Here is a 13998-nt window from a genome sequence, read left to right as displayed (position 1 = left end):
CTCTGTCGCCCAGGCTGGAGTATAGTGGTATAATCTTGGCTCACTGCAACCTCTGCCCCCCACCGGTTCAAGATTCTTCTGCCTCAGCCTCCCGGGCAGCTGGGACTATAGGTGCGCACCACCGCACCTGGCTAATTTTGGTATTTTTAGTAGTGACGGGGTTTCACCATGTTGGCCAGGCTGGTCTCGAACTCCTGACCTCATGGTCCGTCTGCCTCAGCCTCCCAAAGTGCTGGGATTACAGGAATGAGCCACTGCACCCGGCTTTTTTTTGTTTTGTTTTGTTTAAATATGGAATGCTTCGCGAATTTGCATGCCATCCTTGCACAGGGACCATGCTGATCTTCTCTGTATCGTTCCAATTTCAGTTATGTGCTGCCGAAGCTAGCACTCTAACCTACTCTAGGTCCTTTGACCTTGCTGACAGGAGGAGGGGACTATAGGTCTGGGCTCCCAGGGGCTGGTCTGAGCCCTGGGCCCAGCCATCCTACCTTGCCATACCACAGGTAGTGCTCTGTCTGAGTTTGCAGCAGAAAGACATCATTGGAGTTTAGGGAGGAAGCAAAGGCTGGAACCTCCACTGCTTTGGTGTTAGATTTGTCATTTCCATGAATTTGGAAGAGTCTTACCGGAGGGTCGGGCTCAGCATTTCCCTTCCTGGAAGTCCCACCCTAGAGAGAAGAAAAGCAGAGTCCAGATCTAAGGAGCAGCATGTGAGCAGAGCACTAGAGGAGCTGTTGTGGGAAACGTGAATGTTGTAATCCTCTGTTTGCCCTTGAGGAGCTTCTAGGCTCACTGGAAAGGGTCCGGGTGAGCTGGAGTTATGGTACCAATAACAACAGCTTTCATTCTGAGAACTTTATCATATGCCAGGCTCTGTGACTGGTGCCTTACCTACATCATTTCATTGATCCTCATAACTCTATGAAGTAGATGTTATTATTCCACTGTATAGATGAGGAAACTGAGACTTGGAAACTTGACTAGTAAATACAAGGTTAAGACTTGACCCCAAACTTGTGTGATATCAAGCATGTGACATTATGCATTGCTTGGTAGTGCTTCAGCCAGGGCTTCATGGAAGAAGTGGGACTTGAATTTGAAAGGGCACATCTGCAGCAGGAGGGGTATAGTGTGGCACACGTGAGGTCTAATGAGGAGACCCACCTGACTGGAGTGGAGGGTGCAGGTTAGGGAGCTGAGGGTGGTGCACCTGCATAGGTAGTATGGGTTAGGTTATGAAATACCTTGAACATAATTTAGATAGTGGTTCAGACTTGAAGCCCTAGGCAGTTGGGATTCACTTGACTGTCTTAGAGGGATTAACCCCCTTCTTCCTCTGTCTAATCCAAGCCTGACTCCCTACCCAACCCCTCCTCTGCTCGCCAATAGTCCCATGCTGGTTTGTTAATTTGGAACGTTCCAGCTCATGGTGTAATTTTATCAGAGCATCCTCACCTCAAAGATAACTAGCTTCCCTTTGAAGATGGCCATGAAGTGGCGTGGCTCCGTCCCCATCCTGACTCGAACCTGCACAGCGGCCCCGTCAAACTGCCGATCCACCTCCACTGCCTGGTATGCTGAGGCTGCCAGCTCGTCCTGTGAGGCGTGGCGGCCCTGCAGTGGTGAGAGGCCATGAAGGACCCATGCTCCCCGCCCCAGCCCAGTGGCCAGAGGACGCATCAGGATCCAAAGCTGAAGCCTATGCCAGGCCTACCTGCCAGATGTATAAGATGTGATGTGGCTTTCCGTTCACCTCGTATGTGTAGAGGACCAGATAACAGTCTCCCCCATAAAAGAAGCCATACCATTGATATTCCACAGGGACCAGCTCCAGGTTCTCAATTCTCCAGACCTGGGCATGGAAGGAGACACTGTTTTCCAGAGATAGGGGGCTGGGAAGGGCTAGGCTACGCTAAAGGGAGAATCCAAGTGGGGAAGGTGCTGACATTTACTCCATGTTCTCTTTCTGCCTCTGGTTCTGTCCCAGTGCTGAGGACTCATCACATTTGCATGATTTGAATCCTGAGATGAACTGGGCCATCCTAATCAGGAGCATCCCATCATGGCTCAGTCTTTGTAAGACTGAGCAATGATTTGAATAGATCTTCCAAGTGAGATATTGATAGCACATTTGAGGATGTGTGTGTCTTTCCCCTGAAAACTCTACAGACCTGCAAGACTCTTAGAGAAGACTCCTGAGGTGCCAGAGGGGAAAGGGAAAACAAAGCAGACTCTGAATCACCTGCACCCCTGCCTCCAGCAGAACAGCCAGGAAGGCCAGTGCTGCCTGCCCTGATATTTGAATCATTGGGCTTACCTCAACTTTTCCGCAGCCATCATCAACCATTCTTTCCTGGGCAGCTACCTCTGGCTTGGTGTGTAGCAGAGTCACGTCAAATTTATCCTGAAAAACTTTAGCTGTGGAGAAAGGGTTGGGAAAAGCCGAGTGAGTAAGAAGCATCTGTGCCTGCCTTTCTAGGGTCCTAGCAGTGAGAGGATGATCTGGGGGCAATCTCACCAATTTTGCCAATGCTGAACGTTTTCCCCAGGCCCATGGTCTGGTCCTTTACTGACCACTTCTGGAACAGCTGCTTGAACATGGCCGACTCAGCACCATCGTTGACAGTCTCCACATTGGTGCTGCTGGGGTAGCCCTTCATCTTGATGAAGCCCTGCAGAGCCACCCATTCCCAAAGGCAGGTCAGTTGTGGATAACACTGAGTTCTTTGCTTGTCTGGTAATTCACCTCTTTGAAGCCACATGATATAAGAGTCTCCCCTCTGGGAGTCAGTCAAATTCTAACTCACTTCTATCTAAGGACCAAGGTACCTGCCTAAAAAAATGAGTGGAACATTTTTGGATCTCTTTATTGACTTGTGGTGATTATGATTGTTAATTTTTTGGAAGATTATGCTGTGTTCTTTCAGTACTTTTGTACTTACTGACTTTGCATCACATCCGTTTGCTCATTTATTGCTTTGTAAGTGCATCTTGCTTGGTTCATCTGCATGGATCTGCACAAATATAAGCTCCTTGAGGACAGGGCCATTAACCTTGATATGTGATGTCTCCTTCAATAATAACAGCCACCTTTTATTCAGCAGGTGCTGTGTGCCAAGAACTGTTCTGAGTGCTTTTTTTTTTTTTTTTTTGAGACAGAGTCTCACTTTCACGTAGGCTGGAATGCAGTGGCATGATCTTGGCTCACTGCAACCTCTGCCTCCTGGGTTCAAGTGATTCTCCTGTCTCAGCCCTGCCAGGTAGCCCGGACTACTGGCATGGGCCACCATGCCTGGATAATTTTGTTTTGTACCTTTAGTAGAGACAGGGTTTCACCATGTTGGCCAGGCTGGTCTCGAACTCCTTACCTCAGGGGATCCGCCTGCCTCGGCTTCCCAAAGTGCTAGGATTACAGGCGTGAGCCATCGCGCCCAGCCCTGAGTGCTTTACAAATGATATTTAATCCTCACAATAACCCTAGGAGATGGTATGATCCCATGTTAGATATGGGGAAACTGAGGCCCAGAGGTGTTAAGTAGTCTTCCCCAGAGCACTCAGCTGGAAAAGGCAAAACCTGGATTTGAATCCCAGTTTGTCTGCCTGACTTTGCAGTCCATGTATGTAAGCACAATGTTATATGCTCACATACCTAGCATGACTCTGTGAAGTGACACACCTGAAGTGCTCTTAGTAGAATTATTTGAATAGTATTGCACATCTGTAGCTCCTACCAGCGCTTTAGACATGGCTGCCTGTTTTTCAGCCTTTGTGGCTCCTTTTCCTTTCCACACGTAGATTTTGGTTCCACTTTGGTCCAGGATGTAGCAGTCCTAAAGCAGCCAGAGATAGGTATGGTTGCTCAAGACCAGAAGGAAGATTTTGCTCAGGGTCTGCTTCTGAAGCAGGTCTGGCTACCCCAAGCTAAGGCCACCCAAACTCTACTTACATCATGGTTCAGTAAGTCCTGGACCAGAGGCCTCGTTGCTACCTCTGTGACTGCCAGCTGCCCAGGTGAATCTGAGACACTGGAGAAGGGGAGAGATTAGCCTGTGCCTTTTCCTCTGTAAAGCATCTTGTAGTCAACTAGATATTGTTCTGGTTTGGTTTTAGTTTGGAGTTTCTGGGTAGAGTGTGACTTCCTAATAAGATAGCCATGGCTTGAGTGAGGACAGGAATGTGCAGACTCTTTTCTTGGTGGTGGAGACTTTTGTTCATCTCTGTCCCAAACGTTATCCCTTCCACATCCCTGGGCGTGTGTAGGCTAGAGTAAAGGAAAGGTCTCCTCAAGAGATCAGGAGAGTTGCTAACAAGAACAACTGCCTCCATGAGCAGGGGATCTCCAAGCTTTCTAGGAGCTGCATTTGAAAAGGACTAAGAAGAAAACCAGATGACTACACCCAAAACAAGGAGCCAAGCAGAGGTGGCTGATATTCTAGGGGACACCTTCCCCCCGACCCCAGCTTCCAGCTAAAGCCAGGTTTAGTTACTCACTGATACAACATGATATTTGATTTCTGCTGCTGATCTATGATCTCATCAGGGACTGCAGGCTTGATAATGGAGCGTCGGCCAAGGGTGTCCTGAAGGACCTTCATCAGCTCTGGGCTGGCTGCCTCCTTGTCTCCCTCGATCACTCCTATTTCAGCACGGCCTCCTCTCTCCCTGTCTCGAATATCCTTTGCCAGAAGCATAGCCTGTCAGAGAAGCCCAAGGGAGTCCTCAGCTCCTCTGGGACCCCTTTCTGCCTGATGTCTTTGGGGAGAACAGCCTAGATCCCAGACACAGGAGTTACTCGGATGCTGAGGAGTCCAGGGTGAGTCACAAACTCACACACTTGGCCTGTCTCCAAGACAGATTCTACTCAAAGGCAGGGCTCCACCTTGATTCTTGGGGAAGAGCCAGCATGGAGGGAAGAAGAAAGAGGAACTTGAGAGAGTGCTAAGGCTAGGAAGCCATACCTTCATGCGCTCCCCACTGTTGCTCTCTGGGCCATTCCATTGGATGATGACTTTCCCAAGGTCCAGCAAGAAGACATCACCTCGGTTGAAACTGTCCCAGCTCATTTCCACCTGTTGATGAGAGGTAAACATTGTTCAGGAGGAATTCTTAGGTGTCAGGTAGAGAAATCCTGGGCCCGGGGCAGACAGTATGCAGGACTAACCTCGGTGGCCCTGATGTTTCTTTTCCCCTTCACATGTAGCAGCCGCTTCACGTTGTAGGTGTTGGTCTCCACATGCTTCATCCCAGAGGCGACACCCCCCTTCTTGTAGCTAAGGGAACATCCATTCAGTTATTTGAGTGCCTGCTATGTGCTAGGTTCTGGGGAGACAGTGGTGAATTACACAGATGCAGCCGCACTCGTGTGATGATGACTACATCAGCAAGGTAAATACAGACGGTGGCAGCTGCTGCCCCACAAGTAGACTGGGTGAGTGACTTTCTGGTAGCGAGTCGGGGCAGTCTTCTCTGAAGAAGTGACATTTGAGCTGAGATACTACAAGGAAAATGAACCAATACCCAGAGGAATAGTGCTCCAGGCAGAGGAGACATCAGTGACGAAGACCCCCTGCACAGAGGGCATGTTTTGTTCCAGGAACTGTCTGAATGCCAGTGTGTCACTAGCAGAGGGGTACAAGTTGGGCCACAGCAGAAGCATTAATGACTCCACAGCCTTAAGACCACCTACCCTAGGAATCAGCTCGCCCGCCCTGGCACTCAGTCCAGCCCAACCTCCAAGCCAGGCGTCCTGCACTTTAAAGGAATGCAGAAGGTAGCCCTGGAGCAGAGGGGCTTTGTCCTTGGGTTCCCCACTGGCTCAGTGTGGTCCTCTGTGCCCCGAAGGGCCTCAGTCAGTGCAGACTGCTGACCTGCAAGAAGCTGATCTTGGCCTGGCCTCACAATTCTCAAGCTCATTGGAATTCCTTTTTTTGTTTTAATATCAGGGGCAAAGTTTTGAGTTAAACTTCTCAGTTGATGGATCATTATCATCGGCCTTCACTCCCTCTCTTGTGTTAGGTGTCTGTGCATTCCCTTCACCTGCTTGCCCTACTCCCATTCCTTTCCCCATATGCTTCCATTCTAACTGTTGACCTTTTCATTTTCATTCTAGTAAACTGTGCCCCGCCCCTCCTTTTTTTTTAAAGACAGGGTCTCACTCTGTCACCCAGGCTAGAGTTCATAGTGCAATCATGGCTCATTGCAGCCTTGACCTCCTGGGCTTAAGTGATCCTCATCAGGGACTGCAGGCTCGATAACTGAGGGCTTGATACCCTCAGCCCATGGAGTAGCTAGGACTATAGGAGTGCACCACCATGCCTGGCTAGCTTTTTTACAAAGTATTTTTTTGTAGAGATGGGGATCTCACTATGTTGCCTAGGCTGGTCTTGAACTCTTGGGCTTAAGCGATCCTCCTGCCTCAGCCTCCCAAAGTGCTGGGATTACAGGTGTGAGCCACCATGCCCAACCTATCATGTTGTTTTGTGTGCATGGTTTTGTTTTGTTTGAGATGATGTCTTGCTTTGTCATGGAACTGGAGGGCAGTGGCGCGATCTCAGCTCATTGCAACCTCCGCCTCCTGGGTTCAAGTGATTCTCCTGCCTCAGCCTCTCGAGTATCTGGCATTACAGGTATGCACCACCACACCCGGCTAATTTTTGTATTTTTAGTAGAGACGGGGTTTCACCATGTTGACCAGGCTGGTCTTGAATTCCTGACCTTGTGATCTGCCTGCCTTGGCCTCCCAAAGTGCTGGGATTACAGGCATGAACCACCACGCCCATCCATGCATGTGCTTTTTAAAACAGAAATTGGCATTCTGTTATATGTCTTAGTCTGTTTCTTACTTTGTGTGCTAAGCACCATGTTTGTGAGCTCTGTCCTTGTGTTAGGCATGTATCTAATCTGTTGCTTCTGGTTACTGCATAATACTCTATGGTGTGCATGTCCTGTCTCCCAGTTATGGACACCTATGTTGCCTGCAGCTTCCTAACATCATTAATGAGGCTGCTATGAACAGTGTGGTCCATGTGCCCTTATGGACATGGATACGTGAGGATTTCTGGGAGTTACACACGCAGAAGTGCGATTTGCAAGTGGCACTGACTACTCTCCAGGATGCTGCACTAGTCCATACTTCCATCAGTAGGGCACAAGGGCTCCTATTTCCCTATAGCCTTGCCAACACTTCTCACCTCCCAGCTGTTTAATTTGCTACTCTAGTGGGTGGAAGTGACAGCTTTGTTTTGATTTGCATTTCTCTGATTACTTTCTTGATATGCATGTTGGCCTTTTGGGTTTCCTCCTCTGTAAACTGCTGTTTCTGTCCTTACTCTGTGCACCCCTACTCACATGATGCCCTGCTTGAAGTAGCCACGGAAGGTGTCTGACTCATGGTACTGGACCTCTCGGTGCTGCACAGGGCTGCCTCCCAGGTAGTCGTCCAGCTGTGTGGTGTAGATGGCTGCACAGCTCTGCTCATCCTGGGAGGAGTCCTTCCCGATCCAGAAGTGGATGTCCTGGGATAGGAGACTGGCCACTCTCCGGGTCTGGGATGTAGTCAGAGAGATCTGGTCAGGGGCCAGCTCACCTCCCCCTTTGCTGGTGGCCCCTCTGTCATGGGGAGAATGCAGCACATGTGCCTGCCCTTCGCAGACTGAGGGCCCTCTCTCCTGCAGTGGATGCAGGAGCTGCCCTGGCCCCCGAGCAGACCTGCGATCATGGCATAAACTTTGGCAGCCCAAATTCCTCCCCACATCTGGGTAAAGTTGACAGCTTGTTGTTCCCCAATGGGGAAAAGACCAACGGGGATCTTTTCCCAGCCAGGTTGCAGGCTTACCTCACAGGTCCCCTTGGTCCCTTACACTCACACAGCTGGCACAGTGCTGATCTGTACACCTACACGGCCCTGTCAGCACCGTTCATGTGAGTCTCCTCCATGAGAATGAGCACTTTGAGGCTAGAGACAGGCCTTGCATTTATCTGGCCTTCTTTCACACCACTTTAATGTGGGACCTAGGCCTGGGAGAAGTGCTGCTTGTGGGTGGCTCACTGAGGTTCAGACTGAGGGTCACACCCCCATCCTCTGATGCAGAATTAAAAACCCAGGCCTAATGATGGCCTTTGATAGACTGGAGGTCTGCTGCATAGCACTGAGGAACCATTGAGACCGATACCAGGGACTGTCTTCACTCACCAGCACGAACCATTGAGACCGATACCAGGGACTGTCTTCACTCACCAGCACATCTCCCAGTAGAGCCCAAGAACTGGCCCCAGGGGAGAAGCTCACAGGAGTGGGGAGGAGGAGGAGGGTGCTCACCGAGAGGATGACGTAGCAGTCCCCCTCATAGAAGTTGCCATGGGCGCTCACAGGCACCAGCGCCAGCTCCATTTTCTGGAAGGACAAGGGTATAGGCTACATCCCCTCCCACCTCCCTTCCCCACGAGCCTCCCTCTCCTCTCTGTCATTTGGCGCAGGTGGTGGGGAGAAGGAAGGGAGATATTCCCAGTGACCTTATAGGACGTGAGGCAGCCAGCCACAGGGTTAATGTAGCCACTCCTCTGGCTTCTGTGAGCTCTGCTTGCATCACCCCGGATCTGAATCTGGTCCCTATCCTGCTTTCCGTTGCCCTATTCTCTCCACTTCCCACCCTGTCTCATCTCGCACTATTGTGGGAAGCCTGTGAGCCACCTTCAGCCCTTTGCTGGATATAAACAACCAAGTAGAAACCCTTCTCTGAGCTGTTGTGCCAGAACCTCCAACGCTCTTCCCAATGCTGACCACAGGGTGCTGGACCAGGCCCATGTAGGAAAGAACACTTGGATTCTGCGGGGCCGTGGGAGGTGGAGGATAACATTTGGAGAGTGCCAGCGGTCAGCAGGGCTCTGTGCCAAGTGTCTTATATTTGGAGTCTGGGTCAGGGCCCTGATTTGTCACTGTATGTATGGCTTGGCCCTGGAGGACTGTTCATACAGCCTTCATGTAGATTTTTCATCACACTCTCCAAGTGAGGGAAACTTGCAGCCATACTTGTGTGTGTTCTATGTAAAATGTGTTAAATGTTAAATATACTGCAATTCTGGTAACCGTGTTTTAGTACCTGTTAGTTATTTTTGTTTGTTTGTTTTGAGACGGAGTCTCTCTGTCGCCCAGGTTGGAGTGCAGTGGCACTATCTCGGCTCACTGCAAGCTCCACTTCCCGGGTTCACGCCATTCTCCTGCCTCAGCCTCCCAAGTAGCTGGGACTACAGGTGCCCACCACCACGCCCAGCTAAGTTTTTGTATTTGTAATAGAGGCGGGGTTTCACCATGTGAGCCAGAATGGTTTCCATCTCCTGACCTCGTGATCTGCCCGCCTCGGCCTCCCAAAGTGCTGGGATTACAGGCGTAAACCACTGCACCTGGCCAGTACCTGTTAGTTTTTAAGGAAACTGGAAACCTTAAAACAATGGAAGTGACCTGGGCCTCACAATCTCTGCGAGGCTTGCTGGAGAGCTGACTCCCCCTCCTGGTTGAGAATAGTGAAGTGAGGCATTACCTCTGGGTTTTATGCAGCAGCAACTGACTGGGCTCGGGGCGGGGGTTAGGGGGAATCTTCGTATCTGGCAGGTGGAGCTGCCCAGGCCAGGGTGGTTCCCAGCTATGGATTGCTGGAGCTCACAGCCACACAGGGTGGCCCAAGCCCAAGAGGAGATGGGCTGAACAGCGCCTCATCTCTGCAGTGACCCCTCACCTCTCCCCATATTTTGTAGGAGCCAGGGTGCCCTGTGGAAGACATGTTCCATTTTTCTGATGGAAGCTGCCAGGAATCTGCTGAGTAGGTCCCACCTGTCTTTCCAGGGGTTTCCTGCAAGTGCAGACTCACTGAGCAGGTGGCTGGCTAAAGGACAAGCTTGTTTTTGCCTGAAGCCCTGCTCTTCGGGTCTGAACATTTCCTCCACCTGCCAGCCACCTGCTTTGAGCACCCAGGAGAGGTAAAGGATGGGAAATAGGTACTTTGATGCTGCCTCTCATTCTCCTCAAACCATAGGCTAAGGGGTGCTGGCGGACTGTTGCCTAGCAGCCCCAGGCAGCCAGACTCTGCTTCCAGACTCCAGTAGTCACAAGTAAGGTGCCTCCAGCCCAGCTCACCTCTATTCTCCAGATGATGATCCCAGGGTCATTGTCCACAGCCCTGAAGGCACTGGTCAGAGACATGGTGCTTGTCTTTCCAAGACTGAAACATCACAGAACACAGGGGAGATGATGCCTCTCGCCATAATGGGCATCAATCCAGTTTTTCTGCCGAGTGGCTTCCCAGTCTGTTGTCAGCCATCTTGCCACACCCTCGTGGCGCATCCCTGCACCATTTCACAATGATGGGGTCAAGGACTTGTCCGTCCAAGTGCACATGGTGAATGGTGAGCCTGGCTGGCCCAGGGATTACCACCTATGATTTCTGCTTCTCACCTGCCACTGCCCTTAACAGCTCTGGTAGTCGTCATGGTTATTTACCAAAGGGGTGATAACTATGTTAAGCCCTGTATTGATTCACTTTGCATATGTTATCTCTAATTTTCAGAAGGTGATTTTCTTCATCTTACGTTGTATGAATTTGAGGTTTAGAAAGGCTGAATAACTTGTACAAGATCACACTCTAGAATGAAATCCTTACCTGATCCCCAAACCTATGCTTCTAGCCACTTTGATGTACTACAACCCTTTCTAAACCAATCTAAGTTCAGTGGCATTTGGAAAGAAAAGCTAGTCAGAAAAAATATTTCCAAACTCAGTTGCCTTCTCTCACTCATTCCCTCTAATTCTTCCCAAGTTCCCTGCTTGCAAGGCCTTCTCCACAGTCAACTTTGACCTTCTCTTTGGCTTTTATCTTTTTTTTTTTTTTTTGAGTAAACTATTCTAAAACTCAAACAACCCTTCCTTCTTTTGTCATATGACTACTATATTTCCTGTGCTTTCCAGATACAAAGGAAAGTAAAATGGCAGGGCTGGGCCTGGGACAAAGGGTTCTGGGTGCCAGCAGGGTGTGGCCTGGTCTGGCCTGTGGACAGATGGCTTCCTTTCTCCCTCCCACACAGACCCAAGCTTCTCTGTGGAAGTGTGAACCTCAGACACTTAGACGTCTCCAGTTCCTTCAGGATTGGGCAAGTCAGGGTGGGGAGAGGGAGGAAGTGGTAAAGATCTGTGTGGGTCGTGTACCGTCTGTATTCAAGGAGCATCTTGAGTAATTAAGCACCTACTCGTGTCCAAGGTCACGTAGAGGCTTTATAGAATTAAAATACCTGCTCTCAAGGAGCTTGAAATCTGATAACATGCATAATTAATGTAAAGCTAGATTAATTTCTCCTGACAGGCATAGGAAAAAGGATGGGGTTGATGGATTTACATAAGATTTAAAAATTCACCCAGAAAGGACTGTATGGATTTTTGCTATTTGGGGACATACTGTGCTTGTTAAGAGGAATATGTCTGACCATTGTTTTCTTGAACCTTGATGGACAAAGCCAAGTTGGAGAACATGCGCCATCTAGTATGGACTTTGGCAAAAAACCATAAAGCACAAAGCAAACTCCCTTTGTCTACTGCTATAACAGGACTAAAGCAAGGCAATGGTGCGGAGCAGCCAGTGTTTGAGAATATAATTTGATAACTTGTGCTGCCCCACCCTGTGCTGCTCAGAATTGCCAGGAAATATGGTGTTTGGGTTTTCTTCAGACCCTACGTAGCAGTCATTAAAGACAAAAGCCATGAGCCAATTGGGGGAAGGGGACAAAGGCCAGTGAATTTATTCCTTGGAGACAGAACTGTCACCCTGGTAAAAGCCAAACCAGCCAGCAGCAGTTAGGACTGTGAGCCTCAGATGCTGAAACCTGTCCCATTTCCCAGCAGGAATTTAGGATTCAAGGAGCTCACTGGGCCAGGCACCCCGGAATGCAAGAGGATAAACTCCAGGAAGGGACTTCCTGCCACACTGGAACACACAGAAAACACAGTTCCAACATCAAAGTCTCCCAACGCTGGGTCTCTCCTTCTCTCCTCCCCAAATCCTAATTCAGTGTTCTTTGAGGGGACTACAGAAACCCCTTGGGTGGGGGGGCACAGTTTTGAGGTTAAAAGCCTTTAATTCTCAGAGATGCCCTTATGGATGGACCCTGAGCAGAGGAAGCTGTTTTTTGTTGTTGTTGTTTTTGAGACAGTGTCTTCTCTGTCACCCAGGCTGGAGTGCAGTGGTACGATCGCAGCTCACTGCAACCTCCACCTCCTGGGCTTAAGTGATCCTTCTGCCTCAGCCTCCTGAGAAGCCACAAGGTGTGCACCACCATGCCTGGCTATTTTATTATTTTCTGTAGAGACGGGGTCTCACTATGTTGCCTAGGATGGTCACAAGTTACAAATTCCTGGGCTCAAACAATCCTCATGCCCTGGCTTCCCAGAGTGTTGGGATTACAGGTGTGAGCCACTTCTCTGGGCCAGGAAGCTGGTTTTAACTCCTCGTGCCTTGCTCCATACCACTTTTCTCTCAAGATAGGTGAAAGGGGTCTGCCTTTCCCAGCTTTTGAAAATGTGCCCTTGGCCGGGTGCGGTGCCTCAAGCCTGTAATCCCAGCACTTTGGGAGGCCGAGACGGGCGGATCACGAGGTCAGGAGTTCGAGACCATCCTGGCTAACACGGTGAAACCCCCGTCTCTACTAAAAAATACAAAAAGCTAGCCGGGCGAGGTGGCTGGCGCCTGTGGTCCCAGCTACTCAGGAGGCTGAAGAAGGAGAATGGCGTAAACCCGGGAGGCGGAGCTTGCAGTGAGCGGAGATCCAGCCACTGCACTCCAGCCTGGGCGACAGAGCGAGACTCCGTCTCAAAAAAAAAAAAAGAAAATGTGCCCTATATGTTCAGCTGCCTCTAAGGGCTTCTTCTACTTCTCAACAAGAAGTTTGCAAAACTGGCCAGACTCTTGGTTCATTTTAAAAGTCTCATCTCAGAGGACAAAGCCAAGGCAATCTCAAGCTCCTGTTCCTTTCATGTATTCCTCATTCAGGAGGATTAACTGGCATGCCCCCGTAAATCAGAGACCTTACCTTGCCTTCTCGCTCACCAGCTTTCCCAGTTTCCCGGCGAGTAAGCAGCAGCAGTATTGAAGAACGACTCCAAAGCAGGAGGCTCTGGGTCTGCTGCCTTAGCTTAGTAATGGCCGCAGAGACACTGGGTTATATTTGCTTGTGTTTGCATCTTAACTGCATTTTCCTAGTCCTGGCCAATCAGAGCCAACCTAGCATTGAGCTTGACTTATTCAAACCAGAGGGAAAGCTTTATCTGTGCCTATTCAAAACAGCAAAACAAGAAGAGCAGACTTTTAAAGGCTTCTTTTAACTCCAGCTCCATGCCCTGATCTAATTGATTTTTTAAAAAGTGCACACAGCCCATCAATAATGCAGGAAAGAGGTTGGAAGGATATGAAATTTGCCATATTGTAGATATGGATGCATTATGGTGATGACAGGAGGCAGAGGCTGGAGCTGCCCCATGTGTGCCTGTGATGTCTAGGCTGGCAAGAGCCTTCTGAAGAAGCTTCTGGCATTTCTCAAAGGGAGGGGAAGTCTGGGAGAGGAGCCAGGAGAATTTTATTAGTTTTGCTCGTTGGGGTCTCTATTAGTCATACAGTAAACCAATCAATATTTGAGTGCCTACTGTTTGCCAGGAACCATGCTGGGCTCTCAGCTTCAGAGTTCCCAGTTTAGAAGACTCAAGGACAGAGAAGAATCAAGACTCCATTCCCAGGCTGGGCGCGGTGGCTCACGCCTGCAATCCCAGTACTTTCCGGGGCCGAGGTAGGCGGATCACGAGGTCAGGAGATCAAGCCCATCCTGGCTCACATGGTGAAACCCGGTCTCTACTAAAAGTACAAAAAATTAGCTGGGTGTGGTGGCGGCTGCGTGTAGTCCCAGCTACTTGGGAGGCTGAGGCAGGAGAATAGTGTGAGCCCGAGAGGTGGAGCTTGTGGTGAG

At 49.8% G+C, this 13998-nt stretch overlaps 1 protein-coding gene across 1 annotated transcript in view; it reads right to left on the bottom strand.

Annotated features, from left to right (window-relative positions):
- The window catches only part of AVIL (advillin), a 22141-nt gene extending 9000 nt beyond the window's left edge, over positions 1 to 13141 (bottom strand). Inside the window, exons 1-14 of the mRNA XM_011925984.1 lie at positions 13072 to 13141; positions 10133 to 10217; positions 8321 to 8395; positions 7351 to 7547; positions 5165 to 5273; positions 4962 to 5072; positions 4495 to 4697; positions 3950 to 4028; positions 3735 to 3833; positions 2522 to 2675; positions 2321 to 2421; positions 1718 to 1855; positions 1459 to 1617; positions 492 to 671 (exon numbers count right to left, since the gene is read on the bottom strand). Of these exons, the coding sequence (XP_011781374.1) occupies positions 492 to 671; positions 1459 to 1617; positions 1718 to 1855; positions 2321 to 2421; positions 2522 to 2675; positions 3735 to 3833; positions 3950 to 4028; positions 4495 to 4697; positions 4962 to 5072; positions 5165 to 5273; positions 7351 to 7547; positions 8321 to 8395; positions 10133 to 10198 (1671 nt within the window). The 5' untranslated portion in view covers positions 10199 to 10217; positions 13072 to 13141. The remainder of the gene's footprint in view (positions 1 to 491; positions 672 to 1458; positions 1618 to 1717; positions 1856 to 2320; positions 2422 to 2521; positions 2676 to 3734; positions 3834 to 3949; positions 4029 to 4494; positions 4698 to 4961; positions 5073 to 5164; positions 5274 to 7350; positions 7548 to 8320; positions 8396 to 10132; positions 10218 to 13071) is intronic.
- Between the last annotated feature and the right edge of the window lie 857 nt (positions 13142 to 13998).

Source organism: Colobus angolensis, unplaced genomic scaffold (assembly GCF_000951035.1).
Source record: "Colobus angolensis palliatus isolate OR3802 unplaced genomic scaffold, Cang.pa_1.0 Scaffold67, whole genome shotgun sequence".
NCBI classification, from domain to species: Eukaryota; Metazoa; Chordata; class Mammalia; order Primates; family Cercopithecidae; genus Colobus; species Colobus angolensis.
Note: the sequence above shows the minus strand (reverse complement) of the source record. Positions and strands in the feature narration are given on the sequence as shown.